This window comes from Lolium perenne, chromosome 5 (genome assembly GCF_019359855.2).
Source record: "Lolium perenne isolate Kyuss_39 chromosome 5, Kyuss_2.0, whole genome shotgun sequence".
In the NCBI taxonomy this organism is placed as follows: Eukaryota; Viridiplantae; Streptophyta; class Magnoliopsida; order Poales; family Poaceae; genus Lolium; species Lolium perenne.
In genome coordinates this window covers 44,296,756-44,315,249 of record NC_067248.2, presented here as the reverse complement: position 1 = coordinate 44,315,249, position 18,494 = coordinate 44,296,756, and the positions used below count along the sequence as shown (strand labels likewise).

General features: G+C 46.5%; 2 protein-coding genes across 2 annotated transcripts; both read right to left on the bottom strand.

The window, feature by feature from the left end:
- Window positions 1–9,292: 9,292 nt before the first annotated feature.
- On the bottom strand, window positions 9,293–9,820 carry LOC139831473 (uncharacterized). The gene has a single exon (XM_071820753.1). The coding sequence runs from the start codon at window positions 9,818–9,820 to the stop codon at window positions 9,293–9,295; it is 528 nt and encodes a 175-aa protein (XP_071676854.1).
- A 1,407-nt stretch (window positions 9,821–11,227) lies between these two features.
- On the bottom strand, window positions 11,228–11,809 carry LOC127299516 (uncharacterized). Its single transcript, XM_051329486.1, has one exon. It carries the CDS (start codon window positions 11,807–11,809, stop codon window positions 11,228–11,230), a length of 582 nt encoding a protein of 193 aa, XP_051185446.1.
- Window positions 11,810–18,494: the final 6,685 nt, after the last annotated feature.

Below are 18,494 nucleotides of genomic sequence, written 5' to 3'. Positions count from 1 at the left end.
CACTGCTTAGGAGGACTGCAAGAGCTTGGCGTTGGAGAAACGAACTTGGATGGCTGCCGCTGGTATGGCTTGTTACTCGCCGGTAGAGCGTCTCGTACATACGGTGGGCAACGGAATTGCTGCTGCCTCATAGATTTGTTACTCGAGGTAGACCCATGGCACCTTGTGTGATAGTCAGCTTCGTTGCGAGAGATGGCCGACGTCCCCACCGTCGGCATCTGCTACATACTACCTTCCGGCTGAAATAGCTGATGTGCTAATGACGGCATATCTAGGGCCTGGGGAGACAAAAGCACGATTTTAGGTATAGGTAAAAGGGTGCATCGATTTATTTCTTTTTCCTGTTGGAGTTTCCGTTCAGAATTTGCTTGATCCTTCTGAGTTGTTCAAACAGGTTTGTTGTTGAGATATTGACGTGGAGGAGAACGATAGTGTATATCCGCTGATTGAGATCAACATCGGCCAGAAGTGAGAAAGTTAATCAATGCTGTCGTTTTGCTTTTTATTATTTCTAGTTTCTAGATAATCTAAACCGTGGGTTGTTTGTTGTTTAATCTAAACCGTCGGTTGTTTGTTGTTTTAATAATATAATAGATACTGGAAGGGGTTCGGATGATAACCTGAAGGTGGACTTTTTAGGCATAGATGCATGCTGGATATCGGTCTATGTACTTTGTCGTAATGCCCAATTAAATCTCACTATACTCATCATATCATGTATGTCCATGGTCATGCCCTCTCTATTTGTCAATTGCCCGACTGTAATTTGTTCACCCAACATGCTATTTATCTTATGGGAGAGACACCTCTAGTGAACTGTGGACCCCGGTCCATTCTTTTACATCGAATACAATCTACTGCAATATTTGTTCTACTCTTTTCTGCAAACAATCATCATCCACACTATACATCTAATCCTTTGTTACAGCAAGCCGGTGAGATTGACAATCTCACTGTTTCGTTGGGGCAAAGTACTTTGGTTGTGTTGTGCAGGTTCCACGTTGGCGCCGGAATCTCTGGTGTTGCGCCGCACTACATCCCGCCGCCATCAACCTTCAACGTGCTTCTTGGCTCCTCCTGGTTCGATAAACCTTGGTTTCTTTCTGAGGGAAAACTTGCTGCTGTGCGCATCATACCTTCCACTTGGGGTTCCCAACGAACGTGTGAGTTACACACCATCAAGCTCTTTTTCTGGCGCCGTTGCCGGGGAGATCAAGACACGCTGCAAGGGGAGTCTCCATAATCCAATCTCTTTACTTTGTTTTTGTCTTTCTTTATTTTATTTACTACTTTGTTTGCTGCACTTATATCAAAACACAAAAAAATTAGTTGCTAGCTTTACTTTATTTACTGTCTTGCACTCTATATAAAAAACACAAAAAAATTAGTTACTCGCATTTACTTTATCTAGTTTTCTTTATTTACTACTGCTAAAATGAGTAATCCTGAAGTTGAAGTTCGTTCGTTTAAGCAACAAGGGGGAGAAGGAATAATTCTTATTGATAACTCTGTTATAATTCCTAAAGGAATAGCTGCGGGTGTGCATACAACCATTCTTGGGAGAACAATATCCATTGATTATCTTGTTATTGAATGTGCAGGAACATGACAAATCACACTCGGAAGATCCCTGCTGAAACTATTGGGAGCAGTCATAGATATGGGAGAAGGCACCCTAAAATTCACCTCTACACCGGGGGGTAGACATATATATCCCTAAATCAAAGAGTAAGAAAAAGAACAATAAAGGTAAGGGTAAAGCCCAAGGTAATGTTGATATTCCATCTCTTGATAACACTTGATACACACTTTCTGCGCCTAGCTGAAAGGCGTTAAAGAAAAGCGCTTATGGGAGACAACCCATGTTTTTACTTCTGCACTTTTATTTTATATTTGAGTCTTGGAAGTTGTTTACTACTGTAGCAACCTCTCCTTATCTTAGTTTTGTACATTGTTGTGCCAAGTAAAGTCTTTGATAGTAAGGTTCATACTAGATTTGGATTACTGCGCAGAAACAGATTTCTTTGCTGTCACGAATTTCGACCTGCCTCTCTGTAGGTAGCTCAGAAAAATATGCCAATTTACGTGCGTGATCCTCAGATATGTACGCAACTTTCATTCAATTTGGTCATTTTCATTTGAGCAAGTCTGGTGCCCTTTTAAAATTCGTCTTTACGAACTGTTCTGTTTTGACAGATTCTGCCTTTTATTTCGCATTGCCTCTTTTGCTATGTTGGATGAATTTCTTTGATCCATTAATGTCCAGTAGCTTTATGCAATGTCCAGAAGTGTTAAGAATGATTATGTCACCTCTGAACATATAAATTTTTATTATGCACTAACCCTCTAATGAGTTGTTTCGAGTTTGGTGTGGAGGAAGTTTTCAAGGATCAAGAGAGGGAAATGATGCAATATGATCAAGGAGAGTGAAAGCTCTAAGCTTGGGGATGCCCCGGTGGTTCACCCCTGCATATATTAATAAGACTCAAGCGTCTAAGCTTGGGGATGCCCAAGGCATCCCCTTCTTCATCAACAACATTATCAGGTTCCTCCCCTGAAACTATATTTTTATTCCATCATATCTTATGTACTTTGCTTGGAGCGTCGGTTTGTTTTTGTTTTTGTTTGAATAAAATGGATCCTAGCATTCATTGTGTGGGAGAGAGACACGCTCCGCTGTTGCATATGGACAAATATGTCCTTAGGCTTTACTCATAGTATTCATGGCGAAGGTTGAATCTTCTTCGTTAAATTGTTATATGGTTGGAATCGGGAAATGCTACATGTAGTAATTCTAAAATGTCTTGAATAATTTGATACTTGGCAATTGTTGTGCTCATGTTTAAGCTCTTTCATCATATACTTTGCACCCATTAATGAAGAAATACACAGAACTTGCTAAAATTTGGTTTGCATATTTGGTCTCTCTAAAGTCTAGATAATTTCTAGTATTGAGTTTTGAACAACAAGGAAGACGGTGTAGAGTCTTATAATGTTTACAATATGTCTTTTATGTGAGTTTTGCTGCACCGTTCATCCTTGTGTTTGTTTCAAATAACCTTGCTAGCCTAAACCTTGTATCGAGAGGGAATACTTCTCATGCATCCAAAATCCTTGAGCCAACCACTATGCCATTTGTGTCCACCATACCTACCTACTACATGGTATTTCTCCGCCATTCCAAAGTAAATTGCTTGAGTGCTACCTTCAAAATTTCCATCATTCGCCTTTGCAATATATAGCTCATGGGACAAAATAGCCTTAAAAAAACTATTGTGGTATTGAATATGTACTTATGCACTTTATCTCTTATTAAGTTGCTTGTTGTGCGATAACCATGTTTCTGGGGACGCCATCAACTACTCTTTGTTGAATATCATGTGAGTTGCTATGCATGTCCGTCTTGTCTGAAGTAAGGGAGATTTACCACTCATTTAAATGGTTAGACCATGCATATTGTTAGAGAAGAACATTGGGCTGCTAACTAAAGCCATGAATCATGGTGGAAGTTTCAGTTTTGGACATATATCCTCAATCTCATATGAGAACATTAATTGTTGCTACATGCTTATGCATAAAAGAGGAGTCCATTATCTGTTGTCTATGTTGTCCCGGTATGGATGTCTAAGTTGAGAATAATCAAAAGCGAGAAATCCAAATGCGAGCTTTCTCCTTAGACCTTTGTACAGGCGGCATAGAGGTACCCCTTTGTGACACTTGGTTAAAACATGTGTATTGCAATGATAATCCTGGTGATCCAAGCTAATTAGGACAAGGTGCGGGCACTATTAGTATACTATGCATGAGGCTTGCAACTTGTAAGATATAATTTACATGATACATATGCTTTATTACTACCGTTGACAAAATTGTTTCATGTTTTCAAAACCAAAGCTCTAGCACAAATATAGCAATCGATGCTTTCCTCTTCGAAGGACCTTTCTTTTACTTTTATGTTGAGTCAGTTCACCTATTTCTCTCCACCTCAAGAAGCAAACACTTGTGTGAACTGTGCATTGATTCCTACATACTTGCATATTGCACTTGTTATATTACTTTACATTGACAATATCCATGAGATATACATGTTATAAGTTGAAAGCAACCGCTGAAACTTAATCTTCTTTTGTGTTGCTTCAATACCTTACTTTGATTTATTGCTTTATGAGTTAACTCTTATGCAAGACTTATTGATGCTTGTCTTGAAGTACTATTCATGAAAAGTCTTTGCTTTATGATTCATTTGTTTACTCATGTCATTACCATTGTTTTGATCGCTGCATTCATTACATATGCTTACAATAGTATGATCAAGGTTATGATGGCATGTCACTCCAGAAATTATCTTTGTTATCGTTTACCTGCTCGGGACAAGCAGGAACTAAGCTTGGGGATGCTGATACGTCTCCGACGTATCGATAATTTCTTATGTTCCATGCCACATTATTGATGATATCTACATGTTTTATACACATTATATGTCGTATTTATGCATTTTCCGGCACTAACCTATTAACGAGATGCCGAAGAGCCAGTTGCTGTTTTCTGCTGTTTTTGGTTTCAGAAATCCTAGTAAGGAAATATTCTCGGAATTGGACGAAATCAACGCCCAGGGTCCTATTTTTGCACGAAGCTTCCAGAAGACCGAGGGGGAAAGGAAGTGGGGCCACGAGGCGCCGACACAACAGGGCGGCGCGGCCTGGCCCTTGGCCGCGCGGCCCTGGCGTGTGGGGCCCTCGTGTGGCCCCCCGCGTTGCCCTTCCGCCTACTTAAAGCCTTCGTCGCGAAACCCCCAGTACCGAGAGCCACGATACGAAAAACCTTACTGAGACGCCGCCGCCAATCCCATCTTGGGGGATTCTGGAGATCGCCTCCGGCACCCTGCCGGAGAGGGGAATCATCTCCCGGAGGACTCTTCACCGCCATGGTCGCCTCCGGAGTGATGAGTGAGTAGTTCACCCCTGGACTATGGGTCCATAGCAGTAGCTAGATGGTTGTGTTCTCCTCATGTGCTTCATTGCCGGATCTTGTGAGCTACCTAACATGATCAAGATCATCTATCTGTAATTCTATATGTTGTGTTTGTCGGGATCCGATGGATAGAGAATACTATGTTATGTTGATTATCAATCTATTACCTATGTGTTGTTTATGATCTTGCATGCTCTCCGTTATTAGTAGAGGCTCTGGCCAAGTTTTTGCTCTTAACTCCAAGAGGGAGTATTTATGCTCGATAGTGGGTTCATGCCTCCATTAAATCTGGGACAGTGACAGAAAGTTCTAAGGTTGTGGATGTGCTGTTGCCACTAGGGATAAAACATTGATGCTATGTCTAAGGATGTAGTTATTGATTATATTACGCACCATACTTAATGCAATTGTCTGTTGTTTACAACTTAATACTGGAAGGGGTTCGGATGATAACCTGAAGGTGGACTTTTTAGGCATAGATGCATGCTGGATAGCGGTCTATGTACTTTGTCGTAATGCCCAATTAAATCTCACTATACTCATCATATCATGTATGTGCATGGTCATGCCCTCTCTATTTGTCAATTGCCCGACTGTAATTTGTTCACCCAACATGCTATTTATCTTATGGGAGAGACACCTCTAGTGAACTGTGGACCCCGGTTCATTCTTTTACATCGAATACAATCTACTGCAATATTTGTTCTACTGTTTTCTGCAAACAATCATCATCCACACTATACATCTAATCCTTTGTTACAGCAAGCCGGTGAGATTGACAACCTCACTGTTTTGTTGGGGCAAAGTACTTTGGTTGTGTTGTGCAGGTTCCACGTTGGCGCTGGAATCTCTGGTGTCGCGCCGCACTACATCCCGCCGCCATCAACCTTCAACGTGCTTCTTGGCTCCTCCTGGTTCGATAAACCTTGGTTTCTTTCTGAGGGAAAACTTGCTGCTGTGCGCATCATACCTTCCTCTTGGGGTTCCCAATGAACGTGTGAGTTACACGCCATCAACGGGCTTGATGGAGTGTCTTGATTCGTTCCCCGGCAACGGCGCCAGAAAAGTGCTTGATGTCTACGGGTGCTTCTATTCTTGTAGACAGTGTTGGGCCTCCAAGAGCAGAGGTTTGTAGAACAGCAGCAAGTTTCCCTTAAGTGGATCACCCAAGGTTTATCGAACTCAGGGAGGAAGAGGTCAAAGATATCCCTCTCAAGCAACCCTGCAATCACGATACAAGAAGTCTCTTGTGTCCCCAACACACCTAATACACTTGTTAGATGTATAGGTGCACTAGTTCGGCGAAGAGATAGTGAAATACAAGTGGTATGAATGAATATGAGCAGTAGTAACGGCGCCAGAAAAGTGCTTGCTGGCGTGCAGTTGATGGTAGTAATATTGCAGGAAGTAAACATGCAGTAGAACAGTAAACAAGCGGTGTTTGCAGTATTGGAAACAAGGCCTAGGGATCATACTTTCACTAGTGGACACTCTCAACATTGATCACATAATAAATAAGTTCTCTTCCTTTGTGCTACATATACTCTTGTTTGATAATGAACACCATTCGTTGTGTAGGGCTACAAGAGCACCTCAATGCCGGAGTTAACAAGCTCCACAACATTCGGTATTCATGTTTAAGTAACCTTTAGAGCATAATAGATCTTTGCAACTTAAACCGAGTACTAACATAGCATACACACTGTCACCTTTACACTATGAAGGGGGAATAAATCACATCAATACTATCATAGTAATAATTAACTCCATAACCTACAAGAGATTATGATCATAACCTACGCCAAGTACTACACGATGCACACACTGTCACCATTACACCGTGAAGGAGGAATAGACTACTTTAATAACATCACATGAGTAGCACATAGACTAATAGTGATACAAAGCTCATCATATGGATCTCAATCATGCAAAGCAATTCATGAGATCATTGTATTGGGGTACAGAGAGAGAGATTAACCACATAGCTACCGGTAGAGCCCTCAGCCTCGATGGAGAACTACTCCCTCCTCATGGGAGACAGCAGCGGTGATGAAGATGGCGGTGGTGTTGATGGAGGAGCCTTCCGGGGGCACTTCCCCGTCCCGGCGGCGTGCCGGAACAGAGACTCCTGTCCCCCAGATCTTGGCTTCGCGATGGCGGCGGCTCTGGAAGGTTTCTTGTACCGTGGCTTTTCCGTATCGAAGATTTAGGTCAGGGACCTTTAAATAGGCGAAGAGGCGGAGTCGGAAGGCTGACGAGGCGGTGACACAATAGGGGGGCGCGGCCCAGGCCCTGGCCGCGCCACCCTGTCATCTGGTGGCCCTGTGGCCCCCCTCTGCTGGCTCTCGGGTGTTCTGGAAGCTTCGTGGAAAAATAGGATGTTGGGCATTGATTTCGTCCAATTCCGAGAATATTTCCTTACTAGGATTTCTGAAACCAAAAATAGCAGAAAACAGGAACTAGCACTTCGGCATCTGGTCAATAGGTTAGTTCCGGAAAATGCATAAAAACGATATAAAGTGTGAACAAAACATGTAGGTATTGTCATAAAACTAGCATGGAACATAAGAAATTATAGATACGTTTGAGACGTATCAGGTCCCATGAGCCAGCAGTGTTTCAAACGTGGCATGAGATCGAAAGAAAAAGGCAAGTGACCAAATATCAGGATCCAAAATTAATTCAAGAAAAGAAACTTGATTGTACATAGAGGCTGACATGTGGGACCTATGAGCCAGCAAAGTCCTCAACGTTTCAAAGGCGGCAGGGGATCAAAAGAAAAAGGAAATTGCCAAAAATCAGAGGGTGAAAAAAAACCAAGAAAATGAACTTTTATAGTACATAGAGGATGACATGCGGGTCCCATGAGCCTGCAGGTTCCTCAACGTTTCAAACGTGGCATGAGATCGAAAGAAAAAGGCAAGTGACCAAATATCAGGATCCAAAAATAATTCAAGAAAAGAAACTTGATTGTACATAGAGGATGACATGCGGGTCCCATTTAGCAGCAGCGGTATCACCGTTTGAGAGGCTGCACGGGATCGAAAGAAAAAGGCAAGTGACCAAATATGAGGAGCCAAAAATAATTCAAGAAAAGAAAGTTTTATAGTACATAGAGGATGACATGCGGGTCCCATTTAGTAGCAGCGGTATCACCGTTTGAGAGGCGGCAGGGGATCGAAAGAAAAAGGCAAGTGACCAAATATGAGGAGCCAAAAATAATTCAAGAAAAGAAACTTTTATAGTACATAGAGGATGACATGCGGGTCCCATTTAGCAGCAGCGGTATCACCGTTTGAGAGGCTGCACGGGATCGAAAGAAAAAGGCAAGTGACCAAATATCAGGAGCCAAAAATAATTCAAGAAAAGAAAGTTTTATAGTACATAGAGGATGACATGCGGGTCCCATTTAGCAGGAGCGGTATCACCGTTTGAGAGGCAGGACGGGATCGAAAGAAAAAGGCAAGTGACCAAATATGAGGTGCCAAAAAAAATCCAAGAAAAGAAAGTTGATTGCACATAGAGGATGACATGCGGGTCCCATTTAGCAGCAGCGGTCTCAACGTTTCCAAGGCGGCAAGGGATCAAAAGAAAAAGGAAGTAGCCAGAAATCAGGGGGTCAAAAAAATCCAAGAATAGAAAGAATTTTGGTTCATAGAGGATGACATGCGGGACCCATGATCCTGCATCGTAAACGGCTCGATCGGAGAGCGTTGAACGAGATGGTGCGATCGAGAAAAAAACCAATGCCAGAGAGGCTGCCATCTGGGCCCTACATCCCTCGGCGGTGCGGATTTGCGTTGACTCGGCCGGCAAACCCGAGATTTCGAGATGCACCACGTCCCGGGCCACCATACGCGACGTTTTGGCCGTTTTCGTCGGGCTAGGTGGCCTCAAAAACAAGAAAAAAACGTTTTGACATGCACAACGGAGAGAACAAAAATCGTCGGCCATGGTACACCAGCAACCACGGCGCGACTCAACTTCGTCGGCCGTGGCAACTTTTCTTGTAGTGAGGTCCTCCTCCCGTTCTGGACCTTATTGTTTGGCCGCAAGTTTGAAGTGTCATTTAACCTTATGTATAGCATTCAAAATTGGGAGCCATGTGTTGGGACCTCTCCCGCATAAAGGTCCCTTCCCCTAAGGTTCTTCTCCCTGATCAGGTCCGCCCATAGACCCTCATTACCTTGGTAGAGCTTCTAGATCCACTTAACCATAAGGGCGATGTTCATGGATTTGGTATTCATGACCCCCACCCCCCCAGCTCCTTAGGTTTGCACACCATGGCCCAATCCACCATGTGATACTTACGTTCATCTCACACACCTTCCCAGAAGAAGCATGAACGTGGTTTTTCCATTGCCTTGTGTGTACCGTCATGAAGCAGGTATAGGCTCATGGCAAATAAAGGCAAACTAGACAGGCACGAGTTGGTGAGCCCCAGACGCCTTGCAGCCCCCAGCCCCTGCCATGGCTCCACCCTGTGTCCCACGACCTCCGGAAGAAATCCCCAGTCCGCTACCCTTAGCGGCTTATCACTAATTGGGAGGCCCAGATAGGTGATGGGAAACTTGCCGATACGACAGTTGAGTAAGTTGGCCACCCGTTGTTGTGCCTCCGGTGTGACCCCCATCACCACCACCTCACTCTTGTCAGATTTGATCTTCAGACCTGACATGTTCTCAAAAAATAGAAGAAGGGTCTTTAGTTTCGCGATACCCACCCATGTGGGTTCAACCATAATCATGGTGTCATCAGCGTACTCCAGTTGTGTCACACCTCCCGGAATGAGGTGTGGCACCAGCCCCTTGACGTGCCCTGCGGCATTGGCCTTGGCCCAGACCATCCACCAGGAAGTGTAACAGAATCAGCGATAGTGGGTCTCCATGTCTCACCCCTCGCGTGTTACGAAAGAAATGTCCTATTTCTCCATTAACGTTAATCATCGTCTAGCCACCCTTGACCAACTGCATAAGTCTATGTACCATCATCGCAGAAAAACCCTTCCGAAGAAGTATCTCCTGAAGAAAGTCCCAGTTCACCCGGTCATAGGCCTTCTCAAAATCCAGCTTCAGGAGCAAACCCTTTTGCTTCCTGACATGCAACTCATGCACAATCTCGTGCAAGGCTAACGCCCCCTCGTGTAGGCATCGCCCCTTAATAAATGTCGACTTGCATCTATCGGTAATCCTATGCGCAACAGGAGCTAATCTAATCGCGTAGGCCTTAGCAACAAACTTAAAAATGACATCGATGAGCGTTATCAGTCTAAACTATCTGATGTTGTCTGCCCCATTCACCTTGGGAATCAAAGTGATAATCCCATAGTTGAGGCGTGCCACATCAACCCTCCCTAGGGTGAAGTCGTTGAGCAACTGAAGCATCGGTCCTTTGAGGATCCCCCAAAACCTCTTAAAGAAGAGGACTGGCAGGCCGTCGGGGCCCGGTGCCGAGTCCTGTTTCATGCTCGCGAGGACCTCATCCAACTCCTCCACTGTGAAGGTGAGCTCAAGATCATGGTTTACCTCAGCTGACACCCGCTGGTTGTCTTCCCATAGGTGTTGTCCCAAGGCAAACCGTCTGGTTTCCCCTTCTGATCCCATGAGGCCCTGGTAGAACATATATATATGCTCCATCAGCTCCCGCTGATCCTGGACCTCCCCTTGGTCCGTGATGAGTCTAGGGATCGAGCACTTCCTCCGGCGACCATTCGCAATGGCGTGGAAGTAAGCCGTGCAAGAGTCTCCCCTGAGAGTCCATTGCACCAGACTACACTGGCCCCAGTACTCCTCATCTGCCCGGTCCAAGGCCGAAAGCTGATCCTCGAGGCGTGGTACCTGAGCGCCTAGCCGTCCTCATCTTATCCCGTCGAGTCGGCGACCCTATCCAGCTCAGTAACCTGTAGGAGCAGGTTGGCCCTAAAGTCCCTTTTCTCCTTACCCAAGTTGGATCCCCATCCCTTGAGGAATTACCGCGTATTGCGGGCCACTCACTGCAACAGCTCAATGCTGCACCTGTGAGGGCCCCGCTCCAGGATGAAACTGAGCAGCTTTGCCTTAAGGAGCTCCCCAAACCCTGGGACGCCAAACCACCAGGTCTGGAAGAAGAATCGTGGTGGCATGCGCCTAGACTCTTCGCCACTAGACAGGAGGAGGGGCGTGTGATCCGAACCAATCCTCGTGATCGCCGTGAGTGAGCACAGAGGGAACGCCGCCTCCCAGGCCGGCACCACCAGCACCCGGTCGGGCACACATCATGTCAGCTGAAGATGCTTGTTGGTCCAGGTGAAGCGTGCCCCTATCCACTGCAGCTCCCGTAAGGCCATTGGAGCAATAGCCTTGTTAAACTGTCTCACCCGCGACCAGTTGATGTTATTATTGTTTTTCTCATCAGCCGTCCGGATGATATTGAAGTCACCCCCGATGACCACCGGGAATTGGCTTGCCGCCACCGCCTGGGTGAGCTCCCCCAGGAACTCATCCGTGCGACGGTGATCCGCGGGGCCATACACTCGGAAGAAACACCACTTCATGTTGTTCTTCCGTTGTAGTACGGTCACCGATATAAAGAAGGTCCCTTGCCTCCAAGCGCCAACCTCGAAACAGTCATCACAGAACCCTAGGAGCATACCCCCTGAATGCCCCTCCGCCGGCAGCCAGTTCCATGCAAACTGACCCGCAAATCCAAGGCTCCTCAGCTCCGCTGCCGAGAACTCCATCTTGATCGTCTCTTGGAGCCCTATGATATCAACCCTTTCCCCTCGGATGCAAGACTTTAGTTGTGTTCGACACCCTTGCTCGCCGAAACCACGAATATTGTATATCAATGCCCTCATTGCGATACAGTTCGTTTACCCCGTCCCTTATGCATCGTCAGCTTTGACAGCTTCGCTTTTTTCCTCGGCGGTTTTCTGCAGGGGAGAGGGGAGACCTCCCTGGTCACCACCTTCGGCCCAGCACCAGGTCCCTCTACTGGGTACACCACGACCTAATCCGTGCCACACCCGGCCCCGGGGGCCTGGCCATCTATTGGCACCGGTGCGACTGCCTCCCCGGCAGCGACCAGGTCCTCCGCGACTGCCTCGCGGGCCTTCCGAGACGCCAGATCCCTTGCTTGGCTTGCCACCACCCTAGAAAGCATGGCTTGGGCCTCTTATTTCACGCGAAGAAGGGAGATGGCTTCCATCAGGGTCCCCTGACTGAGCCTAATTGCAAATCTGAGCGAGCATCGAGAATCGAGAAATCGTCATCGACCATACCTGTCGTTGATGGGTCGAGGTTCCTCTCCGCCGCGAGCTTCTTGGCCTTCTCCATGGCCGTGGTCGCTGCGGCGCCACCGTGTCGGGTACTCTTCCTCACCGACCTAGCCGTCGACCTCTTCTTGATCACCTTGGTGGGTGTCGTGGTCGCCACCGTCTTGGTCCACTTGCCTTGTTCCATAGGAGCCACCGCCGTGACCTCAGAGTGGAGGTCTACCAGCTGCTGCAGCTGCATCGAGTGCTCCACCATAGCCTCCCCCTCATCACCCTCCGCCATCCACATCTCCACCAGCGGTAGCTCCTTGGACGCTTCCTGCTGATACTTCTCAAACGTATCTATAATTTTTGAAGATCCATGCATGTTTTACACCAATTCATATATGTTTTGCTTACACTTCGTTGCACTTTTACATGATTTCCGGCACTAACCTATTAACAAGATGCCACAGTGTCAGTTCTTTGTTTTCTGCTGTTTTTGTATTTCAGAAAAGTTGTACAGGAAATATTCTCAGAATTGGACGAAACAAATGTCGGAGTCAATATTTTACCGAAACAAAGACGAAGTCCGAAGGGGGGTCGAAGAGGCGCAGCAGGGCGCCCAAACCACCCCTAGGCGCAACCTGGACCTGGCCCGCACCTAGGGTAGGTGTGGGGCCACCAGGCACCCCACCGACTTAAATCCTCCGCCAATTCATACATCTTCTCGGGAAAACCCTGGATATACAAGCCTCCGCCCATGAAAATTTCCGTAACCCCGCCGCCGTCGTAGACAAGATTCGGGGGACAGAAGTCTCTATTCCGGCACCCTGCCAGGATGGGGAATTGCCCCCGGAGCCAACTCCATCGACTCCACCGCCATCTCCATCGTCGTTGCTGACTCCTATGATGAGGAGTGAGTAGTTCTCCCCTGGGGCTAAGGGCTCTACCGGTATCTATGTGGTTTATCTCTCTCTCCCATGGCGTGATCTTTATGTGACCATGAGCTTTGTAATCTAGATGTCATTATGCTATTCAAGTGGATTTTACTTATGTGATCTCTCCGTGTCCCACGTGTGTAAATATGTGGGTGTGTGCACCGTGTGGGTCTCTTAGGCTATATTTCACAGAATACTTGTTCACTGAATTATGATTTGAGTTGGATGTCTTTATGAAATTGTGCTGTGTTAGTACCTCCTATGAATGCTCAAAGTGCAGCGTGGGGTGTTTATTAGTACTTGGGAATACATCTTTAAGGTGATGAGGACATCCCTACCACACTACTACCTCCGTCATTACAAGTTGAAGATGATCCTGCTGTGAAGCTCAAGTCCAATGAAGTCACGATTGGACCAATGACACGAGCTCGTGCGAAGCTACTTAAAAAACAGGTGAACTTGTTCCTCAATGATACTTTGATCGATGAGAACTTTATACTGCCTAAGTCGTATTACTTATGTATGATCAGGTATGAAGATGAACCAAGCATCGCACGAGGCAGAGAGGAGCCGCTGGACAAGAAGATGGACGTGAAGCCGGACATGGAGATGGACATGAAGACATCCCATGGACGCGCGAGGGAGGAGCGGGAGGCATGCGCGAGAGGAGGAGATTCAGTCCAGGCCGGCGCCAGGCCCGGTCTGACCGGCCGTGCCGCCGGACCACCCGGTCCCAGGCCCGGTCCGACCGGCTGCCCGGCCGGATCCGTCCGGTCCAAACCGGACGTGGCGCTTGTGCCAGCCGGGCAATATCCAGTATGCCCGGAACCATCGTCTGGTCACCACCCGGTGCCAGGCCCGGTTTGAACCGGACCGGCCGGTCCCAGACCCGGTCGAACGGCCCCCAGGCTGGCCGAGTCCGAGTCTGTCTCGACCAGATCTGTTCTAGGTCGGTTATTTTCGTACTTTTTCGACCTGAGGTTGTCCTGAACCCCTATATAAGTGCCCAGGACGCCCCCAAAGTAGCTTTAGACCACGTTTAAGATAAACCCTAGTTCATAGTTGATTGCTTTGCAACTCTATTGAATCTCTACGCCATATTGCATCGATTTGGTGTTGAGCTCCTGAAAGTCTTGTGTGATCTGCTGTTCCATTGGGAATTAGACTGTTGCAACTTACCGCTTCGTGGTAGGCGGCTACGTGCGCAAGTGTGTGGAGTTGCGAATATCTTGCAGGGTTGAGAGCTGTTGCATTGGCGACAGGGACCAATCGAGAGATCTCGTTGCATCATACAAGTTATCATCAAGTTATCTCCGCTGTGTTCATCGTGTGTTCATCACCATCCACCTCGCTTACTGAGAAGATCGGGCCACCCCTTATCATCTTGGTATCAGATTTCAGCATTTCCTTGGTAAGCCATCCACAATCCACCCCATAGTTGAGTTGTGAGTGTTTCCTATCCAGAAAAAGCCAAAAATATTAGGGTTAGGGTTTGCCATAGCCTTAGATTGCACTAATTTCGAGTTTTAGTTGCTTTTCGTAGTTGTTTTTGCGTATCTTTTTCTTTCATCTAGTATTGTTAGGGTTTATGTTTCTGCTTTCATCTAGAGTCAGTTTTTGTTGCTCTGAGTCCACATAGCATAGAGTGTGTTTGTCCAAACCATAGCCACAGCTTTTCGATATACGTGACTAGGAACTTCCCTAGAAGAGACTAGTTTTACCGCTCGACAGGCTGCTCTTAGGGTTTTGTTGCTTTGAATTATCTGTTGGCCATGTTATCAAGGAGTTGAGTCATAAAATAAAAAAAATAGAAAAGAAGCAAAAAGAGCTACATAGCTGCGTGTGTTACAAAAACAAAATCCAAAAAGAAAAAGTGTGAAGTACTAGTAAGATCAAGTGGAGGCTTAGTTTATTTTTCTGCACCAGTAGTTGAGCAATCTTGTGCCTGTTTTGTTGAGCTTTGCTAGTGTCTCTCGAGTGCATTAAAACCTTTCATCCATATAGTTGCATTGCCACATTTATCGCCTTGTGTGAGTATCATTGGTTATCTACGGCCAGCGCTAGAGCTTGTTATTGGTGCAAATAGGTAGCCTATTACTTATGTATGATCAGGTATGAGGAGGGAGGAAGCATCGCACGAGGAGGAGAGGAGCAGTTGGACAAGATGCTGGGCATGGAGATGGCCATGAAGCTGGACATGAAGACATCCCATGGAAGCACGAGGGAGGAGAGGGAGGCATGCGCGAGGGAAGAAGACCAAGTCCAGGCCGGCGCCAGACCCGGTCTGACCGGCCGCCACGCTGGCGCATCCGGTCCCAGGTCCGGTATGACCGGGCGCCAGACCGGCCCAGCCCGGTGCCGACCGGGCGCTACGCTTGTGCCAGCCGGGGCACATCCAGTAAGCCTGGAAGCTTAGCCGGTTTCCACCCGACGCCAGGTCCGGTTCAAACCGGCCTGACCCGGCCCCAGTCCCGGTCGACCGGCCCCCAGGCCGGCCGAGTCCGAGTCTATCTCGACCAGATCTATTCTGGGTCGGTTATTTTCGTACTTTTTCGACCTGAGGTCGTCCTGAACCCCTATATAAGTGCCCAGGACGCCCCCAAAGTAGCTTTAGACCACGTTTAAGATAAACCCTAGTTCATAATTGACTGATTTGCAACTCTATTGAATCTCTACACCATATTGCATCGATTTGGTGTTGAGCCCCTGAAAGTCTTGTGTGATCTGCTGTTCCATTGGGAATTAGACGGTTGCAACTTACCGCTTTGTGGTCGGCAGCTACGTGCGCAAGTGTGTGGAGTTACGAATATCTTGCAGGGTTGAGAGTTGTTGCATTGGCGACAGGGACCAATCGAGAAATCTCGTTGCGTCATACAAGTTATCATCAAGTTATCTCCGCTGTGTTCATCGTGTGTTCATCACCATCCACCTCGCTTACTGAGAAGATCGGGCCACCCCTTATCATCTTGGTATCAGATTCTCGGGTTTCCTCGGTAAGCCATCCACAATCCACCCCATAGTTGCGCTGTGAGTGTTTCCTATCCAGAAAAAGCCATAAAAAGTTAGGGTTAGGGTTTGCCATAGCCTTAGATTGCACTAATTTCGAGTTGTAGTTGCTTTTCGTAGTTGTTTTTGCGTATCTTTTTCTTTCATCTAGTATTGTTAGGGTTTGTGTTTCCGTTTTCATCTAGAGTCAGTTTTTTTTGCTCCGAGTCCACATAGCATACAGTGTGTTTTGTCCAAACCGTATCCATAGCGTTTCGATATACGTGACTAGGGACTTCCCCAGAAGAGACTAGTTTTACTGCTCGACAGACTGCTCATTAGGGTTTTGGTGCTTTGCATTATCGGTTGGTCGTGTTATCAAGGAGTTGAGTCATAAGATCAAAAAAAATTTGAAAGGAAGCAAAAAGAGCTACATAGCTACGTGTGATAAAAAGAAAATTCCAAAAAGAAAAAGTGAAGTGCTAGTAGAATCAAGTGAAGGCCTAAGTTTTATTTAACTGCACCCGTAGTTGAGCAATCTTGTGCCTGTCCCATTGAGCTTTGCTAGCGTCTCTCTAGTGCATTGCAACCTTTCATCCATATAGTTGCATTGCCACATTTTTTGCCTTGTGTGAGTATCATTGGTTGTCTACGGTCAGCGCTAGAGCTTGTTATTGATGCAAATAGGCAGCCTACCTACAGCCCAACATATATCCTGCTTTGCCGTCTGATTTGTTCTTATACCCTTGATATTCGCTTCGCTACATCCGTGCACTAGTTGTCCCTACAAGTGGTAAGCAATACTAATTCACTTTGCAGCGGTAAGATTTCCTTGTCTTATCAGTTTTGAGTGAGTTGTGAGAGAACCACCATATTTTTTTTGATTGAGTGCACTAACCTACTAACCATGTGTGCTAGTGATGCCAAAATTGTTAACCAGGAAAACAAGAATTCCGCTGATATAATGACATGGAGGGAATATGAAGCTCTTCGTAATGAGATGCGACGTAAATTTCGCACTCAGGATGATGAGCTTAGGGGGCGGTCCAAGGGATCTCCCAGAAGCTGGATGCTACTAATGAGACTATCACTACAATGAAAGATCAAATGACGGATATCCAGCACAGTCTTCAAGTTTTGCAACTGGCTGTTGACAATCTTACACAACAACAGCAACAAGAAGAAGCAGAAGACCCTGATCATCAGGATGAAGCACCTGGTCGTGGTGTTTGACGTGGTAACCGCGGTCGTGGTTTTGCTGAACTCGGACGCCATGGTCGTGGGTTTGAGGAAGAATATGGTTTGGGTAAGCCCAAGTTCTCCATACCCATGTTTGAAGGAGGAGCTGATGTTGAAGAATACCACACTTGGGAGCTGAAGATTGAGAAGTTATGGCGCTTACATGACTATACTGAAGATAGGAAGGTCAAACTTGCTTCCTCAGAATTTGATGGCTATGCATTGCGTTGGTGGGATGGAGTTACACGTACTCGTCAAGAAGATAACGAGCTGCCAGTTCGTACATGGCGTGGGATGAAGGCCATTATGCAAGCTCGTTTTGTGCCCACTAATTATTTGCGTACAATATATGATAAGTTGACCCTATTGAGACAAGGTGTGAAGACTGTTGATGAATACTTCATGGAGATGGAGATGCTTATGCAGCGTGGCCGTGTCCGTGAGTCACTTCAGATGACAATGCAGCGTTTCTTACATGGTTTGAAGTATGATATCAAAGGCATTGTTCGTCATCACAGTTACACTACTATGAATGAGTTGCTGCATCATGCAAGAGAAGCTGAAGCACAGTTGGATGAAGAAGCGCAAATCAAAGGTCGTGCTACGGGAGCTGGGCGCTACACGCCTAGGGCGCCTCCATCTACGGCGCCCGTGTCATCATCGCGCCCCGTACAGTTTCCCACTTCGTCTAGCAAGCCGGTGTCCAATGTGTCCAACACAAAGAGGTCTGAACCTGCTGCAAGTTCAAGTGGTTCTAGCATGTCTACCGCGCGCAACCGTGATATGGCTTGTCATACATGTGGTGGCAAGGGTCACTTCAAGAGAGATTGTCCTAATCGCAAAGTTATGATTATTAATGAGGACAATGAGTATGAGACTGGAGATGATGTTGATCCATATGCTCCAGAAGATGATGACTATGACACTTATGGTGTATATGCATATCCGTCTGATGCTCGCACTATTGTTGTGTCTCAGCGTGCTCTTAATGTGCTGCCTAGTGCATCTACTCAGCGCTACAATTTGTTCCAAACAAAGGCTTTAGTTGCTCCTGACAAGGCTTGCAAGGTTATTATTGATGGCGGGAGTTGCCGCAATTTAGCAAGCAAGGAGTTGTGTACCAA

Coding starts and splice junctions, on each gene's coding strand:
- LOC139831473 (XM_071820753.1), bottom strand. CDS start 9,820: ATGGTCTGGGCCAAGGCCAATGCCGCAGGGCACGTCAAGGGGCTGGTG.
- LOC127299516 (XM_051329486.1), bottom strand. CDS start 11,809: ATGAGGGCATTGATATACAATATTCGTGGTTTCGGCGAGCAAGGGTGT.